The following is a 17,968-nucleotide window of genomic DNA, read 5'->3' on the forward strand; positions in this document are numbered from 1 at the left end:
TTTACAGATCCCTACCTCTGGGTACTGGCAGCCCAGATAGACTGGAACTTGAGCCGCAGCCTCTTCAACTGTGATAGCAGCCCCAAAACAGCAACCTCATAGGAGTAGGTGAAGATTAAAAGAAGCTGCTGTTGGCTGTGTGTGGCGCACACCTTTAATCCCAGCACTCAGGAGGCAGAGGCAGGCGGATCTTCGAGTTATGCCAGCCTGGTCTACATAGTGAATTCCAGGTCAGCCAGTGCTACATTGAAAACTCATCTCAAAAATTTTTTCAAATATTTATTTATTATGTATACAATATTCTCTCTGTGTGTATGCCTGCAGGCCAGAAGAGGGCACCAGACCCCATTACAGATGGTTGTGAGCCACCATGTGGTTGCTGGGAATTGAACTCAGGACCTTTGGAAGAGCAGGCAATGCTCTTAACCGCTGAGCCATCTCGCCAGCCTCATCTCAAAATTTAAAATAAAAAAATGTAATTCACAGCTGTAACTTTTCATTACAGTTGTTAATTAATTTATTTAAAATGTAATTATTTTAAATGTATCTGAGCTGGTGCTTGTGAAAGACTCCACAGAAACATTTTCTAGAAGGCTAAAAACCATGCAATCCATTATGAGCTGCCACTGGCAAGCCACAGATCTGCCGCTCAGATGTCTAGAGGATCCTGTAGGTTATCACAAACATGTGAGCCAGGCGGTGGTGACACACGCCTTTAATCCCAGCACTTGGGAGGCAGAGGCAGGTGGATCTCTGAGTTCGAGGCCAGCCTGGTCTTCAAAGCGAGGTCCATGACAGAATCCAAAGCTACAGAGCAACCCTGTCTCGACAAACCAAAACCAAACCCCAAACCAAACCAAACCAAACAAAACCCAAACAAACAAAACACCAGCAGCAGCAACAATAAAAACAAGTGACATGGGGACTGGCAGGGCTGCACTGGCCAGAGATGAGGTCTGAGGTCTGCCTCAAGACATTCACATCCAAGTTTCAGTCAGACAAAATGAATCTCCCTCCAAATGTGGCCTCCCCATTCACGGTCCCCACCCTCTTCGGATGCCTGAGCACTGGCGTTCTCCTCACCAGCCCTCTCCTTCCTTGCAGTCCACGGTGAAGACCAAGAGGGACACAGTGAAGGGCTACTTCCTGGCTGGAGGCAACATGGTGTGGTGGCCTGTAAGTGGTCTCTGGTTCCATTCCTCACTTGGCAGGCTGGGAGGAGTTCTGTGGTGGACGTTTACACAAGGCTCTGGTTCCCAATCCAGTCATTCCTCAAAGATTCTTCAAGCCCAGGCATTGTTTTGCTCCTTATTGTTTTCAGGTTGGAGTGAAAGCCTTGCTCCAATTCAAATTTATTTACACAGAAGAACCTGTCAGTGCACCCCTAAGATGGTGGCAGAGGCTCAATTTATCAATATTACCACAACCTGATGACCTAGTTTCTCAAAATATCCCTCCACCATCTATTGATCTATCATCTCTCTTCATCTATCCATCCCTCAATCCACCCATCATCTATCACTTGTCTGCCTTGGCTTCTCTCCCGTAAACGGAGACTGCTCGTTCATTTCCCAGCTGCCCAGGCCCGAATAATCACACAGAAACTATATTAATTATAACACTGTTCAGCCTATTAGCTCAGGCTTCTTATTAACTAACTCTTGCATCTTAAATTAACCCATTTCTACTAATTTCTGTATCACCACGAGGTTGTGGCTTACTGGGTAAGGTTCTGGCTGCTGAGTCTTTCTCTGTAGGCAGCTACATGGCATCTCCTTGACTCTGTCTTCTCTCTCTCTCTCTCTCTCTCTCTCTCTCTCTCTCTCTCTCTCTCTCTCTCTGTTCAGACTTCCTGCCTGGCTTTACCCTGCTAAGCCATTGGCTGAAACAGCTTCTTTATTAACCAATGGCAATAAAATATATTCACAGTACACAAAGGGGAATCTCATATCGTCTCCCCTTTTCTGTCTAAATAAAAAAGGAAACTTAACTTTGACATAGTAAAATTACATATAACAAAACAGGTATTAAGCAAGAATTACAGTTAAGATATTTCTTTGGGAATCTAAAATTTTATATCTAATTTATCTTTTATTATAACTAAGGAAAACTATAACTATCTGTCTTCAACTCTTCAAAGACTCCATAAGGATATAATATTACCTAAGTAAACAGGAAGTGCATTGTAAACAACTTCCAACACTCTAGAATTGACAGAGATATTTGGATGTTTGGTCAGTCACCCAAAGTTCTTCTGTAACATTGGGGCACCCATCTTCAGCCTACAGTAGCTGATAGATTTTTCCATGAATCAGGAAATTTGAAAGACTGCTTTGCCTATATTGGCAATTTGTCAGTTACTTTCTTCTGTGTTCTGCAGAATGTCTGGCAGACTCTTTCATGAAGCAGGAACCCTGAAGGACTGTCTCACCTTCTTTAGGCAACTTCAGCAGTCATTTTTCTGTGGGTCCTGCATGTCTAGTTCATACATCATAGCATCAAGCAGTCCAGGCAAGAGCAGTTTCTTGCCCAAATGGCTAACAAACTCTATAAAGAACCTTTTTGATGCTCAACTTAAAGGAGACGCACCTCTGTTCACTGCCAGCAAACAGAGTCTATCTTTAAAAAATGTGGCTACCAAGAAGCTATGCTTAACTCTGTTCTTTTGTGTCTAGAATTCCTTCCCAAGCTCTCTTAGTTTTTATGTGGATGTAGTCGGCCCACATTGGGCACCATTTGTAAACAGAGACTGCTTGTTAATTTCCAGGCCACCCTGGAACTATATTAATTATAACACTGTTCAACCTATTAGCTCAGGCTTCTTATTAACTAACTCTTACATTTGAAATTAACCCATTTCTATTAATCTGTGTATCGCCACGAGGTTGTGGCTTACTGGGTAAGGTTGTCTGCTGAATCTTTCTCCTTAGGCAGCTACATGGTATCTCCTTGACTCTGCCTACTCTCTCTTCTATCTCTGTTCAAATTTCCTACCTGGCTTTACTCTGCTAAGCCATTGGCTGAAACAGCTTCTTTATTAACCAATGGTAATAAAACATATTCACACTGTACAGAGGGGAATCCCACATCACTCTCCTACTGTAAGATCTCAATAGGCAAAGAATCCCAACTTCATGGAAAACACCACTCCAGACTGTTTACCCTCTTCGGGTCCAGGCTAGCATGGGAAGAACTTCTGCCTCCCCGACAGCATCCCTGGAAAATGTTTTATCTCTGATTACATTTCAAGTTCCTCACTGTACCACCACCACGGTGAGGATAGGCCGCTGTACTGCCTGAGCTCAAGTGTAGCATGATTAATAAAACCCCACAGGCAGATATTGGGGTTCAAGCTGAAGACCAGAAAAGCAAAGCAGCCAATCACTAGAGAGTTCTTACCTCTATGACATCTTCAGATTGAAAGAGAGTGAGTTCCTATCTCATCTTATCTTATATTCTTCTCTAGTGCTGGGACTAAAGATATGCACCACCACTACCCAGGCTCTATGGCTAACTAGTGTGGCTGCTGGGATTAAAGGTGTGTGCCACCACTGCCTGGCTTGTGTGGTTGACTAGTGTGGCTAGCTTTGCACTCTGATCTTCAGGCAAGTTTTATCTGTTAGATCATAAACAGAATATCACTATACTTGAGCCTTGCTGTCATGCTCAATCTCTGCCCTGGGGAATGCGGACTGAGCTGCTAAACTCTGAATGAAAATATGAGGCCACTCCTGGGACCAAGTGGAGTGGATGCTGAAGGCACAGATAACAGTTACAACAGTCCGATTAGCTATTCCTTTTTAAGTGGTTCTACAGACACTGTATGTCAAATACACACACACACACATACACGTACACACATACACACGTACACACACACATACACACACACACACACGCATGCACATGTTGCTGAGTTGGAAAGCAGAGCTGGTTTGCATCATGAAGCATTTAGCTGTAATCCTGTCCACCATGGATGCTACAGACAGTTGTTCAAGCTGTGCCCCACACAAATATGGCACATAGGATAGAATGGTCCAACATTCTCTATTTCCCCACCTGTCTTGGTCTCTTTGAAGAACGGTTCGAACTAGGAATAGGGATGATTTCCCAGGTCCAGCTCCAGGACCTTTTTCATTTGTCTCCCCACAGGTGGGTGCATCCTTGTTCGCCAGCAATGTTGGAAGCGGACACTTCATCGGCCTAGCAGGGTCCGGTGCTGCTGTGGGCATTTCTGTTGCTGCCTATGAGCTTAACGTGAGTTTTGTCATGATACGGACATCTCCCCTTTGTTCTGCAGTCAAACCCTGGGGAGGTGTGAAAATGCTTGGCACTTTAAACGTGAAATGGCATTTTTAGTTCAGCAAACAGGAGGTTTTAAATGTACTCCTAGCCAACAAAATTTATTTGGATCTCTCTGTATCTGCTTGGTGGGGGACCCATCGGGCCACAACCCCACAAAATCAAGAGGTGAGGGCTCGGGATGCTTTCTCGGAGAAGTAGAAAATGGCAGGTGGCAGGTGACAGGAGGCATAGCTGTGTATTCTAAGTGTCAGTTGACCATCATTGGAACAAAATGCTCAGTGGTTTGTGCCCTTCATGTCCCTAGAGACATGGAGATGCCATATCAGGCATCTCAGAGAGGCTTCTCCTGCAGGTGGTTCTCATTCACAATCATGAGCACGTTTACAGTTTTTACAGTCACATATACTCTCACATAGTAGGAGTCGCCTCCAGGCTAGGACTAGGTGGCCTCAGCCTTCAGGCTTGTAAGCACTGTTACTCTGGTCAAGTTACTTGACTTTTCTGGACTTCCTGGATACATTAGGGAATAACCATGGGTCCCTGCCATGTGTGAGGATTGATTGAACTCCTAATTGTGAAGGGTGCAGAGGAGATGCTGGCATAGGTTAATTGCTCCTTCGGTACCACTGGGCTGATTCTCCTGAAGCAATTTTGTGAGGCCCTCTTATGTCTAATTCATAAGGGAGGAAGATGGCTCTTGAGACCTGTGGTAACTCTCCCAGAATCCTCAGCTCGCTTTTGGTATAACCCACCACTGCAGGGGAAGGGTGATGCAGAACTGACCAAAGAGGACATTGTTGTGCTTAGGAGACAGAATTAAATGTCCCCCAAGTCTTTTATTTCCATTTTCTTCTCTCCCACTTTATTATTCTCTCTCTCTCTCTCTCTCTCTCTCTCTCTCTCTCTCTCTCTCTCTCTCTCTCTCTCTCTCTCTCCCTGTTTTGGGGTTTTTGTTTTGTTTTGTTTTGACGGTCTTACTATGTTGCTCAGACTGGTCTCAAATTCCTTGGCTCAAATGACCCCATCTCATCCTCCAAGAAGTTGAGGCCTCAGGCGTTCTGCCCTATGCTGTTAACCTCTTGCCATTTTAAACATGGAAATACATAAAGGCCAGGAAAAGTGAGCCACTCAGCAAGGAAGTGACTAATTCAGGGGTGGAGTGTAGGCTAGACCAACTCAAGACACAGGGGAAGGGCTCCATCGTGTGGACAGAGCTGCTCTGACTGTGTTCTTTTGAGCAGGGCTTGTTTTCTGTGCTGATGCTAGCCTGGATCTTCCTTCCCATCTACATTGCTGGTCAGGTGAGTGTGAAGGGAGGGGGGGCAATATGGCATGGGAACACCCTTGGGAAGGCCAGCCTGCATCCCTTCCTTCATGTGGATAGCCATCTGACAACCATTAAGATTCCTGGCACTGGGGACAGATGTTGAACAGGTGAGAAAGAACAAAGGAACCCCATTCCACACAGATCTGACTGGTACCCAATATCCTCAGCACACACGGGGTACTCAGAGGCTAACCTCAAAATATCTTTTCAGTGTCAGAACACAAAGATAAGCCTTACAATCCCTTACATGTATAAGCCACAACACGTTCCTTTTAGCTAAAATTTATGCACACATATATATCCATACGCATGTATGTGATGCAGTGGTTCCTTTCCTTTACGCTCAAATCTATAAAAGCTATTTCTGACTGAGATGGAATGTCAACGTAGTATTGCACAAACAAGAAATCTACATATGTTTGTGTGTGCATGTTTGTCTGCTGGGGATGGAGTCAGGTCTGCTAACACCGAGCCACACCCCTAGCCTAGACTTGGTGGAAAGCAGTTTGCAAAGGCTTTCTAATGCCACTGTCAGCTGCTTGTCATTCATGTTCCTGAGGCCTTCGTCTCTGTCAGGTCACATGACATCATAACCACCCACTGAGCGAGCAATAGCTGACTTTAACTTTGTAATATGTAAATTCATAAATAGGCAAAATGGGAGGAGTTTGGGCATTAGAAATTATGTAAAGTTTAAAAGTGGTAGTGTAGGGACAGAGAGAATCCCCTGCGGAGGTTGTCAAGAGTCTAAAGGAGGCTGGGATGAGCAAGGGGTCCTGGGTCTGCTCATGAACTCTTGCAAAATAGGTAAAATAGGGTGCATGCACAAAATATCTCTGGTATTCCAACGCAGGACTGGGAGTGATGAGCGTGAATGTGTGTGTGTGTGTGTGTGTGTGTGTGTGTGTGTGTGTAAGTATGAATGCATGTGTACCATAGAATTTGTGGAGGACAGAGGACAACTTTCAGGAACTGGTTCTGTCTTTCCATGGGTTCTGGGGATCAAACTCAGGTTGTCAGACTTGGGCTGCAAAGCACCTTTACCTACCACTAAGGGATGGGTTTTAACTGACAGACTGGGGGCGGGAAAGGGGGTGGTGGGATGCAGGTTGTTCATCAGGGTTGAAGGGGGATTGACGGGTGTTCTCAGCTGACGGATCCCATTTTTTTTCTGGCCAGTAGAAAACAATGTCACCTGCTGAGGGGTTGGCTAGGGGGCGTGGGGTGAGATTGAGAAAAGCCACAAAGATTTGAGAAAAATTAGGACGCTGTAGCTGTTTGTAGTGGAGAACCTGTCAATAGCCACAGTGCCTTCCAATGAAGGCGGGACATCCTTTCCATGGTACACGAGGCCAGGAAAAGGGACAATGGAAACAGAGCTGAGCAACTCTTCTGTTCTCTAACAAGATGAAATTGGGACTATGGTGCCAGCCAGTGGTACCTTAGTAGCCCAGACAGATGAGGCCCTGGGTTCCGTGCTCAGCACCACAAAATAAGGAAAAATAAAATAAAATTCCTGGGATTTTTTTTAGACACCCTTTGGGCGGCATTTTTCAAGTATGCAAAGGAGAGAGTGAGCCCATGCTGGGTAAGTGCCACAGTACTGAGAGCATAAACCACCATCCAGTTTGCTTTTACTGGAAGTCAAGGCAGGCGTGGCAGCACATAGCAAACATACAATAAAGCCATAAAGCACAAGCGGGTCACTTAGCAAACTGTTGTAAAGTGAACACCCATATCCGGATGTGAGCCTCTCTTCCAGATGCTTTTTTCCCCTTGAGTCCTAGCCTCTCACAGCTTTGATTATACACCCTGCAGAACGTCGCTTCATGCAGCTGATGTAGCGCCTTAAAGCTGTGTGTGGGTAGAACTGGGATGTGGGTAGCTAGCCATCCTCAGCTACAACGTGAGGTGAGATGTGAGATGGGAATCCGCTGCCCTCGCCGCTGTGGGGTAGGTCAGCTCCAGTTCCTGTAATTAACCGTTTGGCCACATGTGGGCTTTTAGTTTGTTCTTCTGGGCTGTGAGGGACAGTGCTGCTTAGTGACACCTTCTTCCAAGTTATTTTGAGACGAGGTCTTGCTCAGGCAGACCCCCTACTCACAATCCTCCTGCCTCAGCCTCCTGAGTACTGGTAGCTTCTACGCTTGGCTTACACAAGTCTTAATGCACAAAAATACACGCCGAGGGCGAGAATCTTCTGTGAGAGGAGCCGCCAGGCTTATTGTAGGTTCTCATGAGGCTGCCAATCCTTCCGTCAGAGCACTCCCCACCCCTCGAAGTGTCTGGGAGCCCATGTTGTCTAGTACTTAACATCCTTGCCAATGCTTTGGTATCGCATGATGTTAAAACTCTGAGCTGTGCACACGCGCACACACGTGCGTGTGTGTAGCGTGTGTGTGTGCGCTTGTGTGCGTGTTTGTGTGTGTGTGTGTATACAGCATCCGTGGTGGCCAGAAGGAGTCAGATCCCTGGAGCTAGAGCAACAGGTGTTCGTGAGCCACTCAATGTGACTCGCTGCCAGAGCACTAAGAGTTCCTAACTACACAGCCGTCACTCCAGCCACACCTCTGAACTTTTAATCATCAAATCAAATGACTCTGAAGGAGCAGGTTGTAGACACAGTCTGGGCCTGGACTGTCCCCTGAAGGTCATAGTGTTACCCTGGATCTCCAGTGAGGTGCCGTTAGAGGAGGGAGTTAAGAGGTGGAGCCCTCGGAGAGGACTGTGGGACCACCGTCTCTTCCTTTGCTTCTCTTTACTTCCTGGCAGTGAGGAAGGCACCTTTCTAGGCCATAGTCTCCCAGCGTGGTGCAGCCTCAGCACCATGAGCACCTGAGCCCAGATTAAACTGAGCCTTCACGAATTGATCACCTTGAGTGAAGGAAAGAGAGTCGTCTAGAACCTTCGCCCAGTTTTGTTTTTAAGCTGTACCACTTGTTTCATTGATTTATAAATTCTGGAGTTTACAAAGTCAGTTCTAGAAATAAGCTGTTGGGGTACTTAGGAGTTACAAATAACTTTTCTATTCCGAGGCTTGTCTTTTTTCTGCCCCCCCATGTGCGTGCGTGCGTGTGTGTGTGTGTGCGTGAGTGTGTGCGTGTGTGTGCATGCGTGTGTGTGTGCGTGAGTGTGTGTGCGTGAGTGTGTGTATGTGCGTGAGTGTGTGTGTGTGCGTGCGTGCGTGCATGTGTGTGTGCATGCGTGTGTGTGTGTGAATATGTGTGTGCGTGCATGTGTGTGTGCGCATGCGTGTGTGTGTGCGTGAATGTGTGTGTGTGCGTGTGTATGTGTGTGTGCGTGAGTGTGTGCGTGAGTGTGTGTGTGTGTGTGTGTGTGTGTGTGTACCAGGGATGGACCCTGGCCCTTCACAGGTCACACCTAGTCATTCACTTAATTGCTGGAGTTTCTCCATAAACAGATTCCAGTCTCACCATCGTCTCATTTATCACCTTTCATATCAATGTCTTGCTTACAAGGCCTTTTCCTAGTTAGGTGTGATGGTTCATGCCTGTTATAGTAAGATTCAGAAGGCAGAGGCAGGGGGATTGCCATGAGTTTGAGACAAGCCTAGGCTACATGAATTCCAGGCTAGTTTGGTCTATAAAGTATATAAAACTTCTCTTGTGTAATAACAAAACCAAAAATCTTTACCTACTCCAAGGCCAAAGATATTTTTCTGAATGCTATATTCTAGAACTTCCCCATTTGCCTGTCATCCACTGAGAATTTATTATCTCTTTGTTATTTGTGTGTGCATATATGTGTGTGCGCATGTATGTGGTATATATGCATGCTTATGCATATGTATATCTGAGCTAGAGTTCAGCCTTAGGCATTGTTTCTCAGGAGCCAACACCACCTTATTTTTTCAAGAGTGGAATTCTCACTGGGATCTGGGGCTCACCAATTCAACTAGGCTGACTGCCAGGAACCTGCCTTTGCCTCCCCAGTACTGGGATTGCTAAGTGTGCTGCCCCACCCATTTTTACCTGGGTTCTAAGGATTGGACTCTGGTCCTCATAGACTGAGACCTCCCCAGCCCTTCAATACCACTACGCTTTACAGACTGAAACCTCCCCATGCTAGAGGACAGCATCAAACACTTGCATCCTTAGAGACTAGCTTTGCTTATGAACATGGAGATTGAGCCATAGCCCTCAGGTGCCACCAAGCAGCCGTGGTGCACTCTGTCATTTCCTCTGTGTGACCATCAGTGAAGAGCCATGCATTAAGCTTCATGCAGGTGACACTGATGTCACAGAGTAGTGAGGGAGTTCCCATGGGCACGGATGACTGGATCTGATCTGGAGAGAGGACACAGTTTCTGGGATCCCCCTCCACACCCTCCACCATCAAGGGAGAGTGTGTGTGTGTCAGCCAGAGAGCCCTGGAGCTGGAATGGTAATCTCTAAGGGAGGTGTCTTTCGTTCAATTTATCTTGTTTTAGTTAGCTTTTGGGACAGTCTCAGCACTGGCCCAAGCTGACCTTGAATTTATGATCTTCCTGCCAGGATTATGGGTGTGTGCTACCTTATCTGGTTGCTATATCTATTTCTTCTGCCCAGTCAGTCAGCACCAGCAAGAGGGATGGTCCCTATGTGATCCCTTGGGCTGTGGTTTGTGTCTGTAGTCGGAGGAGTATGTGGTCTAGACTTTCTGACTCACTGGGCTATTTCCTGAATGGCTTAGACTTTAGAATACAGGTTACCTTCGATCGGAAAGCTTTTTGTATAGTGTGTGAATGAAGCCAGCTCTCCTTTGTTTCCTTCCTCCTCCTCCTCTTCCTCCTCTTCTCCTGTCTCTAGAAACTTCCTGAAGCTGCTATCCTTGATTGACCCCAGGGTCAACTGATAGTGAGAGCCAATGAGAGGAGTCTCAGGAGCCAAGCCCAGATGGCAATTGTCTTGTCATGGGCAGATTAGATAGTGGTTGTCCAGAGTGTCTTTTTTGGTACATTATCTGAATGGACCGGAGCACCCATTGTACTCCCTGATTAAGTCTCAAGTCCCCCGGTGTACAAGGCATGCATTATTCCCGACAGTGTCAGAGCTCCCTATAAAATGCTTCTGGAAACTTCCGGCTGAGATTACCTTGGAGAAAATCAGAGGACTTATACAGGACATCCATGGGAGTCAGAATCTCAACTTGCCTTTTGAGGAGAAGAGATGAATAGAGAAGCTTTATTAAGCCTGTCAAAAATATCTGTCGCTATCTTTATTTTTTTGCCAATATTCTAATATGAAAAATTCAAACATGCATCAACATTTAACTTATCTCACTCAAAACACTAGAACATTGAGTCAGATTCTACTAATAAGTTACTAGTTTAACGTTTTCGAGTCAGGTTTTTACCCGGTAGCCCAGACTGGCTTCAAACTGATAATCCTCCTGCCTCAGTCTCCCGAAGGCTGAGATCACTGCAAGGATTTGTTCTTGAAGCAGGTCTGGCCACTCAGCCCATATTAATCATTTTTCACCACCGCAACATAATACCTGAGATAAACAGGGGAGGGGTTTATTTTCACATTTCCAGGGGTTTCAGTCTCTTGTTAGCAGACTCCCTTCCTTTTAGACCCATGGCAAGGCAAAAACATCATGGAGGGGAAAGATGGTGGGGAAGGTGGCTCACTTCATGGCCCCCAGGAAGCAGAGAGCAGGAAGGGGCTGGTGACAAGGTCTATCCCTCAAGGTAGGTCTTCAGTGACCCACCCTTCCAAAAAGGTCTTCTTCTTAGCTCCCACCACCTCCCGATAATATCATTAAGTTAGGAACCCATCAGGAGATTAATTCATTGCTAGGTCAGAGCCCTCCGGATCCAATCACTTCTCTGACTGCGTCCATCGACTGGCACCAAGCCTTCTACATGTGAGCTTCTGGAAGAGGCTATGAGTCAAAACAGCCTTTCCAGATGTAGAAATATGCCCTGTGAGTATCATTACCCATCCTTCCCCATCTGACACCTGGGACCTGTGGAAGAGCATCCGCTCGCTGGTCAAAGGTCCCAGAGTGGCTGAGAGAGAACATCCATCTCCTTCAAAAACTGCAGCCCCAATCATGGTTCTTAGCAGCATGGCCATCCCTGAAGCATCCCACATGGAGTGACAGTCTCTGCTTCAGACTCCCATCCCCGCATCCGGGCACTGCCAGAACTCAGTGCCTCTGGGATGAAGATGCTCTGTGCACCATCTCTTTCTTTTGCATATTCTAGTCCCAGAATTCCAAAGGGAGGATGAGCAAATGGGGATTCCTGCAGTGATTTCAGTGCTGTTTTGGGGGCCGACTATGCCGCACCATGGAGTGAAACTTCTCTTTCCAAGGCCTTTCAGGGCTGTGGGGTTTTTTTTGTTTTGTTTTGTTTCTATCTTTTTGGAAATAGGGTCTTACTGAACAATCTTAAATTCTCAATCCTCCAGCCTCAGCCTCCTGAATGCTGGGATTACAAGCATATACCACCTTGCTTGGTGGGTTTTGCCCCTTAAGTTTTGAAGTGAGTTTTATTTTGCTCTTAACTGACATGCAATCACTGTGGGCGTTTCATCTTATCAGGGGCCAGAGAGGGCAAAGTCCGTCTGCAGCTTGGATACCCTTAGCACTTCAGCAATGTTCTCTCTTGCTCCTCTTTTAAAATAAAAACATTATTCTTGGACAATTTCATGTATGTACAGGACATGTTATGATCATATACACATTTCCTCCTCAAAATTCCACACCCTAGGTTGCCCCAATGTGTCCCCTTACGATTGCATGCTGTTTTTCTCCCCTCCCTCCTCATACCCTGCTGTGTCCAGTTAAAGCTGCTCATCTGCTCATGGATGGCTTTTCTCTGGCCCCATGAGCGGCTCTCAGCAACAGGAAGTTGCTAGAAGAGAACAGACAGCATACCTCATTGCATTATTCTTCCCTATATTCAGTGTTCTGGGTTCCCTTAAATTTGGTACTGATTTCCCACTTATAGTAGCAATTTAAAGTTTCATTTTCAAGGGTTGAAGTTAGCTCAGGGGAACACTTACCTAACGTGCAAGAGGCCCCAGAATTCAATTACCAGAACTGCTTTAAAAATAATATATCTTTTTTTGATAAAGTTATTTAGGTAAAAAGATAAGTTTGCTTAAATAGAGAAAACTAAGTTAAATCCAGTATACACCAAAACTAGGATGGAGAACAGAATGCCTCAGTAGTTGGGGTGGGGTGGGGTGAAGTGGCTCAGCCAGGAAAGGTGCTTGCTGCCAAACCTAACAACCTGAGAGTCAACTCCTGCAAGCTGTCCTCTGACTTCCACACTTGTGCACTCATCTCACACACACACACAAACAAACAGACAAACAAACAAACAAACAAATAAACAAATAAACAAATAATAAACCTGAAACAGTAGTTGGGTTAGGTGCACAGCCCTGTACAGAACTCAGTCTGCCCCCTTCCCAAGTCTCTAAGTCTTCTTCCTCCTTAAGTCTCCTGTGGAGAAGCCCGAGATGATGCTCCATTCTTCTACATTTGTGGAGATGGAGGAGGTGGGCAGGGCTGGTGGCCAGGCTGAGGAGGCAAATGTCCAAAGTCAGCTGAGTTTGATAAAGCTGTTTTAACTCCTAGGTAACCACAATGCCGGAATACCTCAGGAGACGATTCGGGGGCAGGAGGATCTCCATCACCCTGGCTGTGCTCTATCTGTTCATCTACATCTTCACCAAGATCTCGGTAAGGTGGACACATGGCCTGGCCATCCTCCTGCAGCACAGTGAGAAGCTGACCGTAGTGCACCATGAGGGTTTCCTCCATATCTGCTTCTCCTCCCCTGGGGCTGGTTTGATGTTGGAAGTAGAGGGAAGGAAGGTAAGATGGGCAGAAGAAGCATGTAGGAAGGGGAGACAGAAGCAAGGAATTCTTCCCAATGCCGAAGCTGGCTTGGTGACATCTAAGCATGATGTTAGGGTCACTGAATAGAGATACAAGAACCACTCCCACTCCCCTGCTCTTGGGTAGGACTGTGACCTTCCTCCAGAATCAGGGAGTGGTAAGATATTAATCAGATGTTTTGAGACGGCCTGGGCCTGCCACACCCTGACGTTTGGATGATCTCCAGGAAGGTGACAAAAGAGCAGGTGCACTGGAACTTCCGGACATGGGCTGCTCACTAGGTTTGGCTCTGGGGGTGGCAATGATCTTGTCCCATATGGAGTAGGGGCAGAAGAGATTCCACTAAAGACAAACAGCAGCAACTGACTGTCCTAGCTGCAGACACAAGGTACTTCTAGGATGCTTACTTACAGTCTGGTAAGGGGTGAGTGTCATCTTAGGAGGAATCCACCAGTTGGAAATAGGGGTACTGCCATTCCAGATGGCTGGACCACCACCGGTCAAAGCTGGAAGATGCATCAAAACATATTATGTTGAGAGACAGACTGTTTCTGAAAGCCCAGAGCCTTAGAAATACAGAGTGAATAAAAGTTAAGCCTGCCAACTTTGAAGGGCTGGTGTAAGCTCTCACCCAGCTCTATTACGGATGAGGGGAAAGTCACACAAGAGCTTTAATGAGAGAAGGATAATGTCATCCTGGGTGGAGCATGAAGGTTGGTTGCATTGTGGAGGAGAGCAGGCAGAAAAACCCACAGAAGAAGCAGGAAGGTCATGAGGCTCTTGCCAGAGTACAAGGCAGGCATCTCAAACTCAGTTGCCCATGGGACTTCATTTTGAGCGCCGCCCCCCCCAGTTTAGGATGAGATGGATGAGGAAATAAATGTGTGTGGCTCTTCTGTATTTGTCAGTCTGGGAGAGAGCCTGTTCCTGGGAGTCGCTGTTGTTGTTATCCATCTTCCACCCACTCCTGCCTCAATCCACCCATCCATTCCGTGGTCCATGCATCCACCCACTCCTGCCTCAATCCACCCATCCATTCTGTGGTCCATGCATCCACCCACTGCCTCCTCCATATCCATCCATTCTCTAGTTCATCACCCATTCATTCACCCATTGACTTCTCATCCTACAGGGAGACACATATGCGGGTGTCATCTTCATTCACCCATTGATTTCTCGTCTTACAGGTAGATGTGTATGAGGGTGCCACCTTCATCCACCCACTGATTTCTAATCTTACAGGTAGACATGTATGCAGGTGCCATCTTCATTCAGCAGTCCCTGCACCTGGATCTGTACCTGGCCATCGTGGGGCTCCTGGCAATCACAGCTCTGTACACTGTTGCAGGTATCATGGGACATGCATGATGCTCAGAGTTGATGGGCAGGGCTGTAGGCCGCCATTTTGTTCTGGCACACCTTCTGTATGCTAAGGCCATCTACTCACTAAATCTCATCCCACTGCCCTGAACGATGACATTTTGTTAGCCATTATCCAAAGGAAAGAAGGCTACTTAATAAGAAAAGTGCACCACTAATAAGCCAGACAAGGTGATTCATGCCCATCATCCCAATACTCAGGAGGCTGAGGCAGGAGGATTCTGTGTTTGAGGCCAGCTTGGGCTATGGACTGAAACCCTGTTTCAACAAACAAACAAAACATTCCACAGCTACTCATTGTTTTCCTATTCTATGTTCCAAAAGGACTAGTTGAAAACCTACTAAGTGCTAAGCAGGTGAGTCTACATGTATGATCCGAAGCTGGGCAATGAACAGCCGATTTTGAAGCCTAAGTTTAGGCAGCTTTATTTTTTTTCCTCTTAGATTTGTGACCAAGAAAGTGATTGGTGCATAATAGGCTTTCAAAGTAGCTGGGTTTTTTTTTTTTAAATAGTCATCTGTTTACTCTGTCTTTGCCCTTCTCTGCCTCCTCTTGGTATAATTTATCCTGCAAATGTACATGCATACACACATATTCACGTGTGTGGATCACCTACTATGTGCCAGGCACCATAGACAACGGGATGGAAAGGAACCAGAAAGACAAAGTTTCAACTACAAAGCTGGCTGTGTTAGCTCATGCCTATAATCCCAGAACTTGGGGACCTGAGGCAGGAGAATGTTGAGTTCAAGGCCAGGCTAAGCTATTCAGAGAGACCCTGTTTCTTGAGAACAACCAAAGAAAACTACCAAAACCAAATTAGTAACAAACCCAAAATTCTTGTGTGCACACATGCACTCTCTCTCTCTCTCTCTCTCTCTCTCTCTCTCTCTCTCTCTCTCTCTCTCTCTCTCTCTCTCCTGGCTATGAGAAAACAAATGAACAAGGAAATGAATTGGTAATGTCAGAGTATATTATTATACTTGATAAAAGTTACCAAGGGTGACCATGGAGCTTGGGACCAACCAATAAAAGGAAAGTTTTTTAAAAAAACATAAAGCACTCATTCAAGGGCTCTTTCAGCTAAATTTAAATAGCATGAGAAGTGCAGAGAACCCCAAGCAGAGGGAAAGACAACTGTAAAGCCCATGGAACAAAAGCACCCTTTCCCCAGCCATGGAACAGCAGGGGGGTCAATGGCAATGACAATGTGCCTGTGTCCACTGAACTCCAGGCGGTGCTGCAAGAAGGTTCTCCTCAGAACCTAACTGCAATGGCTCTAATGAGGAACCAGCTAGGAGGCAGGGAAGGGACCGAGCTCTGGGGCAATATCAGGGAAGGGACACCATCCAACACCCGCAGAGGCCCCTAATACAAAAAGCCTACTGGAAACCATGCACTCAGAGCAGGAGGAGAGAGTGAGCTAATTGCCATGGCCAGTCCATCTTCGAGTTCCTTGTTTGGAGGAGTCGGTCTCCTCTGTGAGGCTGGATGTTGTATGAGGACAGGAGCACGCCACTTGGTGGGCACACAGAACCTGATAGCATGCTCGCCAGATATTCAGCTGCCAATTAAACAAAATGTTTAACTGTGCTATGGTACTTGGTAAGTAGGTGGGATTCAGTAAGTATTGGTATAGAAATAAGATGGGCTCAGTGGTACCAAAGTGTGGACTTTTATGACTTCTGGCTCACTTATGGGAACATCAGAGAACTAGGGTGGGATTGTTAACCAGGTCCCCCATTACTTGAGAGAGTGCTCCATTACTACTGACCAGGAAAGGGACATTAAGGGTACCAAACCCTTCTACATGCTTGCCTTTCTCTTCCTTCTTTCCTTCTTCCTTCCTTCCTTCCTTCCTTCCTTCCTTCCTTTCTTTCTTTCTTCCTTCCTCCCTCTCTTTTTCTTCCTTCCTTTTTCCTCTCTCTCTCTCTCTCTCTCTCTCTCTCTCTCTCTCTCTCTCTCTCTCTCTCTCTCTCTCTCTTGAGATAGGGTTTCTCTGTGTAACAGCCCTGACTGGTCACTTTGTAGAGTAGGCTGTCCTGAAACTCACAGAGATCCACCTGGCTCTGCTTCCCAAGTGCTGGGATTAAAGGCGTGTGCTACCAGACCCAGCTACACCACACATGTAACATGTGGCTACATGTTTTTCTTAACTGCGTAGCAGTTGCCCTCACATAAACACGTTTATATCAGGTAACAGGTCAACACTCCTTTCCCTTACAGAGGGGGATGCTGGAGAGAGGCTGGGCCTAGTACTCTGTCCATGTTGATGGCCCTGCACCACAAAGGTTTTTAGGGAGGACAAGTTCAAGAGAATCCTCTTAGGTAGCCATGATGGCATTAAAGAAGCCTAGGTGGATTCCGGATACCTAGAACTCACATTCTTCCTCCAGCCTTAAAAATAAGGGTGTTGGTCCAGAGAGATGGATCGAGGGGTAAAGGTGCTGACCACCAAGCCTGTCAGAGTGAGTCCAACTCCAGGACCCTGTGTAGTGGGAGAAGAGGCCGAGCCCCTCAAGCTGTCTTCTGACCTCCGTGCACGTGCTGTGCACACGCAAATAGGGAAAAGGAAACACTGAAGCAAGGGAGAGGGCGACAGGGCTCGTGTGACGTGAAAGCAGAAATAAAGCTGGGACAGAAGGGGGCCAGGGTGATGTGGGAGAAGAGGGAGAGGAGAATTCAGAACTAACTCTGTTTGAATATTCCGTAATGAAACCTCATATTTGGCATGTTAATCTATTTTTTTTAATAAAAAAGGAAAACATTCATAGTTAGGCCTGTGGTCCAGATCCACTCCCTGTATCAGTGAGGAACTGCTGTGTAACAAGCAAGCCACATGCCGTGTAACCAAGCACCAACACTGTGAGGGGCTTAAACAATGGCTTGCTAATCCGCATAGTCTGTGGGTTGCTTGGATGACTGATTTGATGGTCTTACCTGGCTTTGTGGAGCTGTAGTTCAGTGGCAGCTGGAACAGCTGGCTGAAACAGATGGCCTCCCTCCTGTGGTGGATGGTTAGCTTGGGGCTGTGGGGAGCAGATTCCCTTCCTTTGAGTTAAGTAGGGCTGGGGACTGAACCTAAGGCTTGTCAAGTG

The 17,968-nt window shown here is 46.5% G+C and overlaps 1 protein-coding gene across 6 annotated transcripts in view; it reads left to right on the forward strand.

Annotated features, from left to right (window-relative positions):
• The window catches only part of Slc5a11 (solute carrier family 5 member 11), a 44,367-nt gene that overhangs the window by 2,611 nt on the left and 23,788 nt on the right, over window positions 1-17,968 (forward strand). For 2 of the 6 annotated variants that reach the window (XM_038336621.1, XM_038336629.1), the window contains exons 2-6: window positions 1,105-1,176; window positions 4,153-4,257; window positions 5,547-5,606; window positions 13,226-13,330; window positions 14,732-14,837. In XM_038336621.1, coding sequence (XP_038192549.1) covers window positions 1,105-1,176; window positions 4,153-4,257; window positions 5,547-5,606; window positions 13,226-13,330; window positions 14,732-14,837 — 448 coding nt within the window. Of the gene's footprint in view, window positions 1-1,104; window positions 1,177-4,152; window positions 4,258-5,546; window positions 5,607-13,225; window positions 13,331-14,731; window positions 14,838-17,968 lie in introns of those variants that run through there. The other 4 variants (XM_038336639.1, XM_042055368.1, XM_042055370.1 and 1 more) reach the window with 3 other exon arrangements.

This window comes from Arvicola amphibius, chromosome 1 (genome assembly GCF_903992535.2).
Source record: "Arvicola amphibius chromosome 1, mArvAmp1.2, whole genome shotgun sequence".
NCBI classification, from domain to species: Eukaryota; Metazoa; Chordata; class Mammalia; order Rodentia; family Cricetidae; genus Arvicola; species Arvicola amphibius.